The following is a 14,540-nucleotide window of genomic DNA, read 5'->3' on the forward strand; positions in this document are numbered from 1 at the left end:
AAATGTTGAATGTAACATTAGTTTTCTCAATAATCTGATACATACAAATAGAATCCTATTGTAATCTTGCCAACCATCTATACAAATCCAATTCAGTTACACATTAATATTCCTCAGCTTTAATGATCCACACCTCCTAAACAAACAATCGGTGATCATCCCACTTTGAAAGTCTTACCTGGAAGCAAATTAGAGATGCAAAATGCATGATATACAAAGCCACGTACCCTATATTCAACCCAAATTTCCTCCTTGATGACTTCACTCGAACCATTGCATTGAAGGCATGGCATCAAAAGCACATATTAATCCTGAAAACCAGATCCTTTTCCCCAAAACCACTTTTGAACCCGCCCCTGTTTTCAGCATTTCCTCTCTATAAATCCCCACACAAATCAGAACACAATGCACTCCAACTCACTTTAGAGTGAACTAAGCAGAGCAATTTACCTGTGCTTTCTCATTGATCCCTCACTTTGGTAACATCTAAACTTTTTTCTTGTGTGAGTTTCTGTGTGTTCTTGAGTGATGGGTGAAGAAATATTCAAATGGTTAAAATCTATGCCAATAGCACCAACATACCACCCCACAATCAATGAATTCCAAGACCCAGTTTCTTATATATACAAAATTGAAAAAGAAGCTTCTAAGTATGGCATCTGTAAAATCATTCCACCCATCCCTTCTTCGTCAAAAAAAGCCACAATTGCGAACCTAAACCAAACTCTATCGTCCATAAACCATGGCTCATCACCCACATTTACCACCAGATTCCAGCAGGTGGGTTTCTCCCCACGTGAAAACCAGCACCCGGTCCAGAGACCAGTCTGGCAAAGTGGTTTGAAATACACTTTGCCTAAGTTTGAGTCAAAAGCGAATAAAATGGGAAAGAAGTTGATAAAACAGTTGGAGAGTTTCAATCCGTTGGAAATTGAAACCATGTACTGGAAGGCGCAGGCGGACAGACCGATTTCGGTCGAGTACGCAAACGACATGCCTGGATCGGCGTTTGAGGAGACAGGGGCGGGAGGTTGTGGGGTGAAACAAGGAAAGAAGGAGGTTTCTGATGTCATGACGGTAGCTGAAACTCAATGGAACACCAGACGGGTTGCTAGAGCACATGGGTCTCTTTTGAAGTTTGTGGAAGAAGATATTCCAGGAGTAACGTCCCCAATGATATATATGGGGATGTTATATAGCTGGTTTGCGTGGCATGTAGAAGACCATGATCTTCATAGTCTGAACTACATGCACATGGGGGCTGGGAAAACGTGGTATGGCGTTCCCATGGATGCCGCTTTTGCTTTTGAGGATGTAGTCAGGACACAAGCCTATGCGGGAGAGATAAGTCCGACAGGTGTGTGTTTCATTTGCCTTTAATCATGCATAATTTAAGGGTGCTAAGCGAGTGTTGGCGGGTCAAACCAAAAAATTTAATACGGACCTCAACATGAAACAAACTCGAAAATGTGTTCGACACATGAATCCAAAGATGAAAAAATATTTACGGGTTGACACAAGCATAACACGTTTGACATGATTTTTTTTTTTCATTTTATTCTATTAATACTCTAATATTACAAATTTACACCAAAACATATAATAAAATTTAATACAAATGTGAATACGAAATGAATGGTAAGTGCACTTACTTTTTTTTTTTAAATATTATTCTATTAATACCCTAATAATATTACAAATTTACACCAAAACATATATAAAAGTTTAATACAGATGTGAAAAGAAAATGAATCTGAAACCTGGGTTAGACATGTGAAGCCAAACACGACAAAAATATTCGCGGGTGACACAAGCATGACATGTTCGACCTGATTTTTTTTCACTTTAATCTATTAATACTCTAATATTACAAATTTACAACAAAACATATATAATAAATGTATATAAAGCAGTTACATATAGAGACGTGATGTCAATTTCTCTTCAATTCTTCTTAACTTTGGCAAAAATATCTGATTATTTTTAGTTATAACATAAAAACACATTATAAAAGAAATTAAAAAATAAGCGGGTTAACCCATGACACACCGGGTAGACAGGTTATTAATTTCCCGTGTTTATATATCACTAGGTTAGAACCCCGTGTATTACACGAGTTGATTAAATATATTTTTATATAATAAATAAGTTACATCTTTAATTACCCATGTATAACATGAGTTGAATAAGCACGTGTACTACACGGCTTGAATAAATATAATGTAATCAGTTAACACACAGTCGTCAAAATACGTCTTTGGTAAAAAGAACATTGGTATACTATTAGGTATTTATATATTAGAAAATTTTCCTTTGTTTTTTTTATTTTTCTATTATTAGGTTATAAACTTGTGTATTACAAAAGTCTATTAAATCCACTTATTTCTTTTTTCCCCATTCATGACCCATTGCTTTGAAACTAAATATTAGTTTTTATTCTTCCCTACTTAATACATGTAATCTCAATCAAGTAATCAAAATTAAAGAGGAAAACAATTACAAAAAATGATATGCACTTTTCAATTTGAATTCACATACAGAACTAACATGAGGCTATCAACCTGCAAATATGGCTTGTTTGGCATTTAGTCAGTGAAACGCGGGCTGAATCTCTCCTCCGAGTGGATGTTGATAGCTCAGAATGAAAAGGGGCTTGCTCCGTGATAGTGGGATCCTCACATGTTAGGCATGTCAGGGAAATAAAATGAGATAATTAACTTAGTTAGTCATAAAGGATTAAACCAGGAACAAAAATAAACTTAAAGGATGCTTTTAGCAAGTTTTAAACATTAAGGCTGGAACCTGCAAGTTTGAGAAAACATAAAGGACGTTTTGTGCAATTTACTCGCAAAATAATAAACTAAAGATAAGTATAAAGATTATATTAGAAGATAAATATAAATATAGAGATATAGTTATAGATAAACGTCGACTTAAAATATGGGATAACTTGATAAATTATTTTAAAACTTGTAATTTTTAAGATAAAAATAAACATAAATATATGGCTAGAAAACTAAAAAATAGATGTCACTCGTATCGACACGTGTCCATCAATTGGTTTCTTTTATTATATGTATAGATTTACTGTTTAAATTACAAATTAAGGTTTCTTTGTGTTGTTTTCAGTGGCATTTGCTACAATTGCAGGGAAGACTACCATTTTGTCCCCAGAAGTACTGCAAAAGGCAGGTGTTCCTTGCTGCAGGTGATTATTATACTTTAATTGGGCTTTTTCGTGCTACTACACATTATATTTAACTCTATGTAGATGTAAAAAAAAGCTATAACTAATACAGACTCTTTTTAAGCAGGCTTGTTCAAAACGCGGGAGAATTCGTAGTTACTTTCCCCAGAGCTTATCACTCTGGGTTCAGCCATGGTAAGTAAAATGCCTTTTAAGTCACTTGTTGGGAAAAATAAATTCACAATACAATAAAATAATTTTTCTAATTCTTTTGTTAATAATAGGTTTCAACTGCGCCGAAGCAGTGAATATGGCGACACCTGGATGGCTGAGAGTAGCGAGAGTGGCTGCAATCAGAAGAGTTTCTGTTGGCATTGCTCCTATGGTTTCTGACTCACAGCTGCTGTATGATCTAACAATGTCAATGTCATCAAGGTTCAATTAATTCACTAACCGTGACCAAAATTTTATATATGTGTCGATTTGGGTTGGTGTTTATCTGAAACTGGTCAAATAGTTTTAAAGGGGCCAATATCGTCTTTTAATAAATTCAACAGCTCAAACAATATTAGATTATTACTCTAAAAATTAATGCATATAACATGTTATGTCATTTTATTAAAAAAGAAATGATTATTATGACAAAAATTTTACTTTTGTAATAAATAATAACCCATAAGTTATTAATAGGAAACACTTAAAACGGACAAAAAAGGTTTTTGAAGGTCAACTTGACCCAATTTTGCTACCTCTACTAGTGTTGCCTGGTACTAAAAAACGCTTAAAGCTTTTTGCATTTTTACATTTTGCAGTAAACAAAAAGGAAAAATGCCTGAATCACAAAGTTCCCAACTGAGAGAGAGGTTTACGAGTGAAGGAGATGCCATGGTGAAACGAACTTTTGTGCAAGATGTTATGCATAGTAATGAGCTTCTTGTTGCACTCCGGAATGGATCCCCAATCACCCTTCTTTCAGAAGATGCTTTGTACAAGAAGGCTCACCCTGCAAGTATTTTTTCATGTGTTACTTGCGGGTCCCCATGCTATTCATGTGTAGCCATTGTACAGCCTTCAATAACAGCTGCACGTTATCTCATGTCTTATGAGAATGAGGATGTAATAGATCAAGGGCTTTCTTCAGGTATGCCTTTACTTGTGCAAAATGTCAAACATTGAAAAGTACTTTTTGGGCCCGTTTTGATATTTACGAGTTTTTAAAGCCGGAACTGGTTCTGATGGCTTAAAAATGTTAACTATCCAAGCAGGTCTTTCAAAATAAAAAAAAAAAAAATAAAAACAAAAAAAAAAAACAAACAAAACAAAACATATAACTACCATATGGGTCAAAAGAAAGTTATACTAGAGATTGTTTTTTTATCGTGTTTCTTGATAAGATTTTTGCGTGTGTAAAAGGGAAATTATTGAAAAGCAATTCAAGTACTCGGGAACGAAAAGCCATTCCAGCACGCAAACTTTTGGCTTTGGCTTATGGTGATTCTTCAAACTCTGAAAAAGGCTCTTCAAGATTTCATGTATTTTGTCTTGATCATGCTCGTGAAGTAGAGCTACGGCTCCGCTCATTTGGTGGAATTCATATGTTGCTTCTTTGTCATCAAGGTACATTCTCTTTTATGAAATGGGCTGGGTTGGCTCGCACGTCGCAACACTTCTTCAACTTTTTTTATATATACATGTAGTTAGAGTGCCAAATATGGTTTGAGAGGATTTATGCATTAAAATTACATTTCGGGTTATTGTGAACCTTTTTGACTTGTTTTATTTTTAGCCATATGTTTTTATTACATGTTTGATACGAATTCAAAGGTAGCTAGAATCAACCAATCCATATGTAAACAGATCAAAACTTCAACCTCTAGTCAAAACATATGTCAAAATTATCAAGTAAATGTACACAATTTGCAGATTATCGAGAGATAAATGATGCAGCAAGGGTTATGGGCAAAGAATTAGGAATTTCGGATGATAGGTGGACAGATGTTGTATTTAAAGGTATCACAGAACAAGAAAAGATGATGATACGATGGGCTTTGGATGATGAAGAAACCACAATCGGTAACCAAGATTGGGCGGTTAAACTGGGGATTGATATTTTCCACAGTGCTAAACTTGGTTGCTCTCCATCCTATGAAAAACAAATGCCTTATAATGCAGTTATTTATAATGCATTTAGACAGAAAAAGATTAATGTGGCAGGTCGATGGTGTGGAAAAGTATGGATGTCTAATCAAGTTCATCCTTTGATAGCAGTAAGAGATGCTGCTGCTGCTGATGATAATGATGATGATGAGGAGGAGGAGGAGGAGGATGATGATGATGATGATGATGATGATCATGATGATGATGATGATGATGATGATGATGATGATGATGATGATGATGATATTAATGACAACCAACAACAAGATCATCAAACGGTTCATGTCTTTCCTCATTTGGTGGTTAGAACAAGCACAAGGAAGAGAAAGAGGACCTTCAAAGCTATGTTCATGGATGTAGAAGCATCACCACCACCACCACCGTCCTCTGCAGATTCTGAAGATGAAAGTGATTATGATCCCTCCAAATCCTCAAGAAGAAGAATCACGCGCAAGCCTGCTAGAAACCTTGATGTCATGAATAAACAAAAGCCAAAAATGAATAAGAATCAAGCGAAGAATGGCAAGAAAGTGTGTGTTTGTGCTGAGGATGAATGTGCAGGTCAAACGTTCAGGTCCATATATGACTTTAACGATCACAGACGGAAGACCGGGCATTTTAAGATGTTTATAAAAGAGTTAACAAATTTTAAAGGATAAAAACGTGAACTTAAACCAAACATAATTCAAATTTCAAATGAAACACAAATTTTTACGCTATAAAACAAGTTCAATCCCTACAATATTAAAGAGAAAAACACAAGCACCTTATGAAATAAAACATGAGTTTTCGTCTTCAATCTAACATAAAAACACAATTAACAACTTTATAATATTATTTATTATATCTTTATTATCATATCATATATTTGTATGTTTGATTTCAATACCGGTAATGAATACGAGATTAGTCTAATGTAACCAGTCGGTATCTCCTAATACCATATCCGTCTCAAAACCCGTTAGGTTTGGGTTTAATTTGCCATCACTAGGAATAGGCTAACGTAAAAAATGGGGTTGTTTTTGATGGAAAATGTGAAATTTAATGGAGGAAAACGTTTTAGATGATGACAAGAAAATGTGAACTTTAATTCAGGAAAACGTTAACTTTAATGGAGTAGAGCATGAACTCCAGTAAAGGAAAACGTGAATTTAATTGAGGAAAACTTTAGCAAATGAAAATGTGAACTTCAATGGTGGGAAAAGTGAGCTTGAACCGAGGAAATATGAAAATAAACTATAATCGAGGAAAACATGTACTTTGATGGAGGTAAATGTGAACTTTAGTGGATGAAATAAAAAAAAATGAATTTTAATGGATAAAAACGTGAACTTAAACCAAACATAATTCAAATTTCAACTAATTTTTATGCTATAAAACAAGTTGAATCTCTACAATATTAAAGAGAAAAACACAAGCACCTTATGAAATAAAATATGAGTTTTTGTCTTCAATCTAACATAAAAACACAATTAACAACTTTATAATATTATTTATTATATCTTTTATTATCATATCATATATTAGTATGTTCGATTTCAATACCGGTAATGAATACGAGATTAGTCTAACGTAACCGTAACCGGTCGGTATCTCCTAATACCATATCCGTCTCAAAACCCGATTTTTTTTCCATCCCTAGGAATGGGCTAATGTAAAAATAGGGTCGTTTTTGCTAGAAAACGTGAAATTTAATGGAGGAAAACATTTAAGATGATAAGAAGAAAAAGTGAGCTTGAACCTAGGAAAATATGAACTACAATCAAAACATGAACTATAGTTGAGGAAAATATATACTTTGATGGAGCTAAACGTGAACTTTATTGGATGAAATGAAAAAAAAAATACGTAAACTTTAATTGAGAAAAATGTGAACTTAAACGAAACATAATTCAATTTTAAAATGAAACACTAATTTGTACCCTTATAAAACAAATTCATTCCCTACAATATTTAAAACACGAGTTTTCATCCTCAATCTAATATAAAAACACAAGTAACAACTTCAGAATATTATTTATTATATCTTTTATTATCATATCATATTAATATGTTCCATTTCATTACCGGTAATGAATACGAGATTGGTCTAACGTAATCAGTAGGGTATCTCCTAATACCATATCCGTTTCAAACCCCGATTTTCTTTTTTTTATAATTGTTCAGGTAGTATCCTTCTTAAATAATTTCATGATTCGGCTTTACAGTTAGGTTTGGGTTTGATTTCCCATCCCTAGGAATGGGCTAATGTAAAAATCGGGTTGTTTTTGATGGAAAACGTGAAATCTAATGTAGGAAAACGTTTAAGATGATGAGAAGAAAATGTGAACTTTAATTGAGGAAAACGTTAACTTTTATCAAGCAGGGCATGAACTCCAATAGTGGAAAACATGAATTTAATTGAGGAAAATTTTAGCGAAGGAAAATGTGAACTTCAATGGAGGAAAAAGTGAGCTTGAACAGAGGAAAATATGAACTATAATAGAGGAAAACATGTACTTTGATGAAGGTAAACGTGAACTTTAATGCATGAAATGAAAAAAAAAAAAGACGTGAACTTTAATGGAGAAAAATGTGAAGTTAAACCAAAACATAATTCAATTTTAGAATGAAACATGAAATTTTACACTAAAAAACGAATTCAATCCCTACAATATTTAAGAGAAAAACACAAGCACTTTATGAAATAAAACCTGAGTTTTCTTCCTCAATCTCACATAAATTCTATTCCCACCTCCCCCCCACCCAGAGTTTATTGTTCGGTAAATTTCTCCATTCGTACCTCTTCCAAAACCACCAACATGAACACCAACAATATCAATTCGTTGAAAGCAATGTTTAACATTGAAGAAAAGGGCATACCTCAAACAGTAACAATAATGTCAGCGAGGGGTGGCCGGAAACCACAGAGATCGTTTGTCGTAGTTTAGGGTTAAAAGTCGAGTCGATCACTAATTTCCTTGTTGTCGTTACCCCCTAACTCTGTTTCATCCCACCACTTGCCGCCCATGTCTCCGCCTGTGTCTCCTCAAACGCCGATCCGTGCATATCATTTTTGTACTCATTCGAAATCGGTCTGTCACCCTACGCTTTCCAGTAGAGCATCTTGATTTGCAACGGAGTGATTCGCTCCAACCGTTACATCAACAACTTCTCCATTTTATTCACTTTTGTCTCAAACTTAGGCGAAGTGTATTTCTCCCTGCTTTGCTAGACCGGTGGTTAGTCTTTACGCATGGAGAAACCCACATACTAGAATCTAGTGGTAAATTGCTCTGTTTTGTTCACTCTGAAGTGAGTTGTGGTACACTCACTACTAGAAAAGTTGTATTTTGTTACGGAAATTTCCAACGCAAAAAAATGCGTTGCAAATTCCAACACATTTGCAACACATTTTTAATGGAAAAAAACCCCCTAATTATTGAAACAAATTTGTAACACAATATCTACACAAACAAAAGAAAATGCATTTTCCGTTGGAAATGCGTAACAAAATTTGCAATCCATTTGTAACCAACCTTTATTTTTACAAATAAAAAACCATTTTCATACATGTACCACTTTCAACCTATTATACATATACCCCTAATAGTCCAACTATTTACACTTTGCCATCACCTGTTAACCTTTCAACCCGCATCTAAACCACCACATATCATAGATTGAAATTCAAAGCCCCATCTCTATCTCCATCCTCTCAGACTCAGACAAACAAGATATTATTATCCGCACACCTGCAACTTCATCTTCAACCGAATTAACAGGTAACAAACACCAATCCTTCATTCATCTTATCAATTCAACAATCATCAATTTATCGCAGTATGAGCAAACTCCGATCGATTCATCTGCCGTTGCCGTGGCCGCCGCTGCCGACGGTTACGCCTCCGCCGTTGATGCTGTACGGACTCAATCCAACGGCTGCAGAGAACGAAAACGAGGTTCGTTTTTCAGGTTTTGAGATTAAGTAGGTCAGAGTAAATGAATCGGTTGATTGATTCATGTTGGTACACTTTATGTGGACGGAACTCGGTTCGATTCAACTCGGCTCAGTTTCGACACGGTTAGGTCCGGCTCAAGCCCGACGTCACGACATTCCTCCATCGTGCGTCCCAGAGTTCTGACACGCGAAGCACGGAGAGCCGAGAACGTTTCCCGCTTGACACATCATCATGACATCATCATGATGATGTCTTGATGATGTAACAACTTTGACTAAACTTCACAAATGTTTACAATCTGCATGTTTGAAATTCATATACGTGCATGAGTTTGGGCCAATCAGAATGCTCTTTGGGCCGAAACACATCAACTGGGCCGAACCCCACTAAACATCTTATGGGTCGACGAAACAAGAAGTGTTTAGTCGAATGTTATTGTGTTTCGTCGACCTATCTTGTTTCGTCGTTTCTGTCTTGTTTTCGTCGAGTCCTGTTCTGGTTCGTCGATGTCAGTACTATATATACAGCAAGCTGAGACAGAAACAGTGAGCCCGGATAAGCTAGAGAGAGAGTGTAGAGAGAGAAAGTTCCGGTGAGCCTTGTATTTGTCGAATATTGTATCGAAACTTTGTCTAAATCAATAAACGTAATTGTTAATCGTTGATATCTTTACGTCTTGTTCACTCTCTCACTCGGTTTGTATCGTAACGTGGATTCCGCACTCGTTACGGTATTATAAACAGGATCTCGTAGTTGTCCGGTGATTCGCAAACGGACCTTCAATTGGTATTAGAGCGTAAGGCTCGATTTCTTGTTGAAAACCGAGGTTCCGGTGGCATTTTCGAGTGGGTTTTGAGTCTCTTTTATGGTTAAAAGTCAAAAACCCAGTTGTGTTCTTGAAGTTCTTATTTTTTTAAACTCGAAAATCTGTGTTTGGTTGATGTTGTTTGGTTTAAAACTTGTTGAAAAGTGTTGGAGATTATCATAAGTACAATTTGTTTTGAGATTCGACGTTAAAATTTATGTTCGGAAATCTTTCCGGTGTGTTGTTTGACCGGAATAATCGTCGGAATTCTGTTGAAGATAAGATAACGATTCAAAATTTTCTGTGAAAAGGGTGTGTATTTTTTTTTAATATATTTTCTTTCACCATCTTGGAAGCCATGTTGTATCAGTAGAAAAAGTTCACCAACCCTTTACCAACTTTTATCAACTTTTTAAACTCCCAAGACCAGTGTCAACGAATATTTTTTTTTGGGTCAACATAGAGCATTTTTGAGTCAAAGAAGGGCAAAGTGTGTTGTCTTATTGTGGTTATTCACAAAATCCATTATTCACAAAATAGGCTACAAAGTTGTTGGCTGGGCCGAAATCCGTTTGGGCCTCCTTCACGAAAACTAAAGTCTTTCATTTTAATTTCTTTGTGGACTTGGTTCGTGGATTTCAAGAGCTGAGAGATTTATTATTAGTGGAATTCCTCACATTCTTCACTGATATTTGGGCTAGTAATTCGTGGACAATTATTTGTGGGTCTGTTATTTGGTTTGGGCTTGGTAACTCAATTGGGCCATTCATCTTTCGTGGCATATTATTGGTGGTCTACTATTTTTCGTGGAGTTGGTTGTTTGTCGATATTGGTTCTTTCACGGTTGGTTCACAGTTGCGTTTTAATTTGGTTATTTACAATTAATCATGAGTACACACCTTTGGGGGTCAAGCATTTTAGGATCTCAATCATCATATGATCCTTCTCATCAAAGTACACCGAAAATGACAACATATATGTATGGTCGTGGATACCAGATCCTAATGCGGATATGTATACGAGTAAAGGTTCAGGTCCAGTCCCTTCATGGGCTCAGTCTCCCACACGATCTCAAATTACGGCAGAACAATGGGCATCGGTTACCAATCAAAAGCAAAGTGAACCGAAAATGACCACAGACATATACGGAAATCCAATACAATCAATTCCCAAACCAGAAAGAACAACAGACTTGTATGGAAATCCATTACCACCAGTTGCTTCACAACGCCATCGTTCTACTGTAGCACCATCATCTCTTGATCCAAGGAACTGTAGTCAGACAAAAACGGCGTTGTATGCTGAAATTGTCAAAGATGCCAGCAATGGTGAATCCTCGGGAAATAATGACAGTTCTGAACATGACAGTAGTTCAGATGAAGATGTTTCAACTTCAGTTGAGGATGATACAACTTCAAGTTCAAGCGAGGATGGATCTGAATGTGAATCATCAAGGGAGGTTATTAATTCTGATGCAGAAAGGCCAACATCTGAGAGTGATTCCAGTAAGGTGTGTGTCGATGAACCCACTGCTGTTAATTGTGATAATTGTGCTAGATTAAGCGTTAAATGTGTTGATTCGGAGGCAAATATGTCTGAGTTGCAAGGCAAACATGATGCTTTAAAAGCTAATTTGTTTGACTTGCAAAACAAACATGTTGATTTAGATGCTAAGTGGTGTGATTTGCAAAGCAAACATGAGGCTTTGCAAAACAAGTATGATGTGACATTCATCCACAACGAAAAGTTGACTGTTGAATCCTCATCTGGAAGCTGTGAAAGCATGAACTTGCTTTACACGTTGATTGGATCTGATAAAATATACTCAGACAATGATTTTCCAATCAACAATGTCAATCACTCTTTGATTGATAAAGTTTTCGAAGATTCTACCAATAAGTTTTTGGGAAAGTCGAGCCCAAGAGTTGTAGTAACTCAGTGTGCTCCTATCCCAAAATCCGAAGTTAGAAAGAAATATGGGAATCAAAAATTGCAAAAACAAAACAATCAACGAAAGCAAAATCATGCTGCCCAAGGAAATGGAAAAGGCAAACAGAGCCAAAACAAGAAAAAGGTTCGGAAAATAAACTTCGTCAGATCGAGAGGGACTGATAAAATTGAAACTTTCGAAAACAAATCCAACACGGATTTTGTTAAACAAAGTAAAATTTTGAAAAGAAACAGTCAAAACAACTATACACAACACACAAACGGTTGTGATGTAGGACCAAGTACCTCAATATCACGAAGTTCATCATCAAGCTCTTACAGTTATGATACTCCGAGGTTTGTTGAGCGGAGATCATGCTTTGAATGCTGTGAGTATGGACACATCATTAAGAATTGTCCATATCTCACCAAGGGAAAGTCAAAGGTTGAACCCCCCATGGTAACTATTACCATAAAAGATCTGTTTCACCAAAAAAGGACCCTCGTCTTGTTAAACAACGGGAAATGAAACAGAAAAAGAAACAACGAAAAGAAGTTGAAAAGGTTTTGAAACCAGAGGTTATCCAAACACAGTCTGTTAAGTTAGAAGTTAAAAATGAAAAAGAAAAACAGATTTGGAAACCAAAATCGGTAACTGTTTCAGGGGGAGCTACACCAATTCCGAATCATCGGGAAATGGATGTTACAATTCTCGATGATGACGGACGACCCAAGTCTGTGAAGGCTTGGGTCCCCCTCTCCAACTAATCTCTGAATGAGTGTGCAGGATGTTCCAGGAGGAACTATTGATAGTCTCAGGATTGTTGATAGTGGAGCGTCCATGCACAAGATCGGCGACATAAGGCTCCAAAATATTGTTACATCTAGGAGAATATTGTTGCCTTTGATGGAGAGAAAGGAAAAAGAAAAGAAGACAAAAATGTCTGATGAAAGAATGTGGTTGAATGAAGTTGAAAAATTCGACTAGATGGAATATGTGCCAAAAAAAATTTGGTTGTTATGGTTTTTTTTTATCAGGTCAACATGATAGATTCAATCAAGATGTATGCACCTGCAGCACGTCTGAAGTTCAAAATTAACAAGATGAACGTGCAGTGTACATTTCTTCGCGGTTTGATTGGAGAAAATGTGTTTGTTGAACAAACCAACCGGGTGTGCGGATGCCTTGGCATGGATTGAACAACCGCACACTACTTCTCAAAGAGAAAGTCAATTACCTTCGTTGGTGCAATGTAATGTGCAAGTCCAGCCGGACATGGAGGTTTCTGATCCTGTTGCTGTGTAGAGCTAACTCGGATTAAGTGAAGTAGCTACAAAAATCGACCTTGAAATCCACACCGGGTGGATATCCAGTTTGAGAGAACACTCAAATTCCTGGCAATGCACGAAGCAGTTGCAGATTACGGTTTTAAATTTCTAATCTCTTCTATACTTGTCGATGGTTAAGCTGCTTTATGAATTATTATCATCTCGTACAGCAATCTATCTTTGGCCTGACACGTTGATCTCAAATATCACCTCGCACGTGATTGTTTCACTATGAAACTCGTCAATGTTGTCATGGTCCACACCGATGACCAACGTGCCAACCTTTTTACAAAAGCATTTGACAAATCAAGATTTGACTTTTTATTATTGGTAAACGGCATTAAGGTCAAGCAAGAGTAAAACCAACATCGGAAAATCATTTTTGTACATATCTTTGTGTCTTTTAAATTTTATCTTAGTTTGTTGATTTTAGGGGGAGTAAATCAAAATTTGAAAATCCAAAAACATCGAAAAATTTCAAAAACACAAAAAAAAAAAAAAAAACAATAGAAAATCAAAAATGAGTTTCCTTGCGAGAAAAAGAGAAAATGATAGTACATCAGTGGTCTGTCCAAACCTCTTTAAACCTTAAATGAAAAACGATAAGCAGCTCTATATTAGATGTATCGGTAGGCTCACAATCATTTTAAAGTGTGCAGGGTGATATAAACCTAAATCGACTGAAGACCAGGTGGGAACCATTCATTGGCATATGGTCTTAGTACTGAAATTTCGTTTGAGAGATTGCCGAGGTTCTGAGATATTCGGTCTTTATACTACTTATCATCTGGGTATCATGGTTGTATCTTTTACCGAAAAATAACGGAGACGCAAGTCTAGATCTTCCATGATACCATACATACGTGTACATACTGCATTCGACCTCAATAAGTGATAAACAATCACATGTCCCTCAAAATAAGTGATAATATATCACATTTATCCGGGAGTCAAGTTCGTCTCTCTGCTGTACGAAAGTACTGACCTGTTCACGGACTTGCTCCTGTGCCCTCGTGCGTCGAAAATCAAGTTCCTCATCAATAATTAATTCTATCACATAGGGCTTGTTTTCAAATCAAAATAAGTGAGTTTCTCACATCATATACGTCAAAACAGATGATAATCGGTATACTCACCGGTAAGATGAACCCTGGTGCATACCTTGATACGGGAATGTGTCGTGATGTGGATG

General features: G+C 36.1%; 1 protein-coding gene and 1 pseudogene across 1 annotated transcript; both read left to right on the top strand.

The window, feature by feature from the left end:
- The first annotated feature begins 443 nt into the window (after positions 1 to 443).
- On the top strand, positions 444 to 9,305 carry LOC110933475 (annotated as a pseudogene).
- LOC118483868 lies at positions 8,909 to 13,508 on the top strand. The gene is made up of 2 exons (XM_035979565.1): positions 8,909 to 9,285; positions 9,398 to 13,508. Exon 2 carries the CDS (start codon positions 11,103 to 11,105, stop codon positions 12,546 to 12,548), a length of 1,446 nt encoding a protein of 481 aa, XP_035835458.1. The 5' UTR covers positions 8,909 to 9,285; positions 9,398 to 11,102; the 3' UTR covers positions 12,549 to 13,508.
- Positions 13,509 to 14,540: the final 1,032 nt, after the last annotated feature.

Source organism: Helianthus annuus, chromosome 2, assembly GCF_002127325.2.
Source record: "Helianthus annuus cultivar XRQ/B chromosome 2, HanXRQr2.0-SUNRISE, whole genome shotgun sequence".
Taxonomy (NCBI): Eukaryota; Viridiplantae; Streptophyta; class Magnoliopsida; order Asterales; family Asteraceae; genus Helianthus; species Helianthus annuus.

Bases quoted from the DNA above. Each gene is read 5' to 3' on its own strand.
- LOC118483868 (XM_035979565.1), top strand. From the start codon at position 11,103: ATGTATACGAGTAAAGGTTCAGGTCCAGTCCCTTCATGGGCTCAGTCT.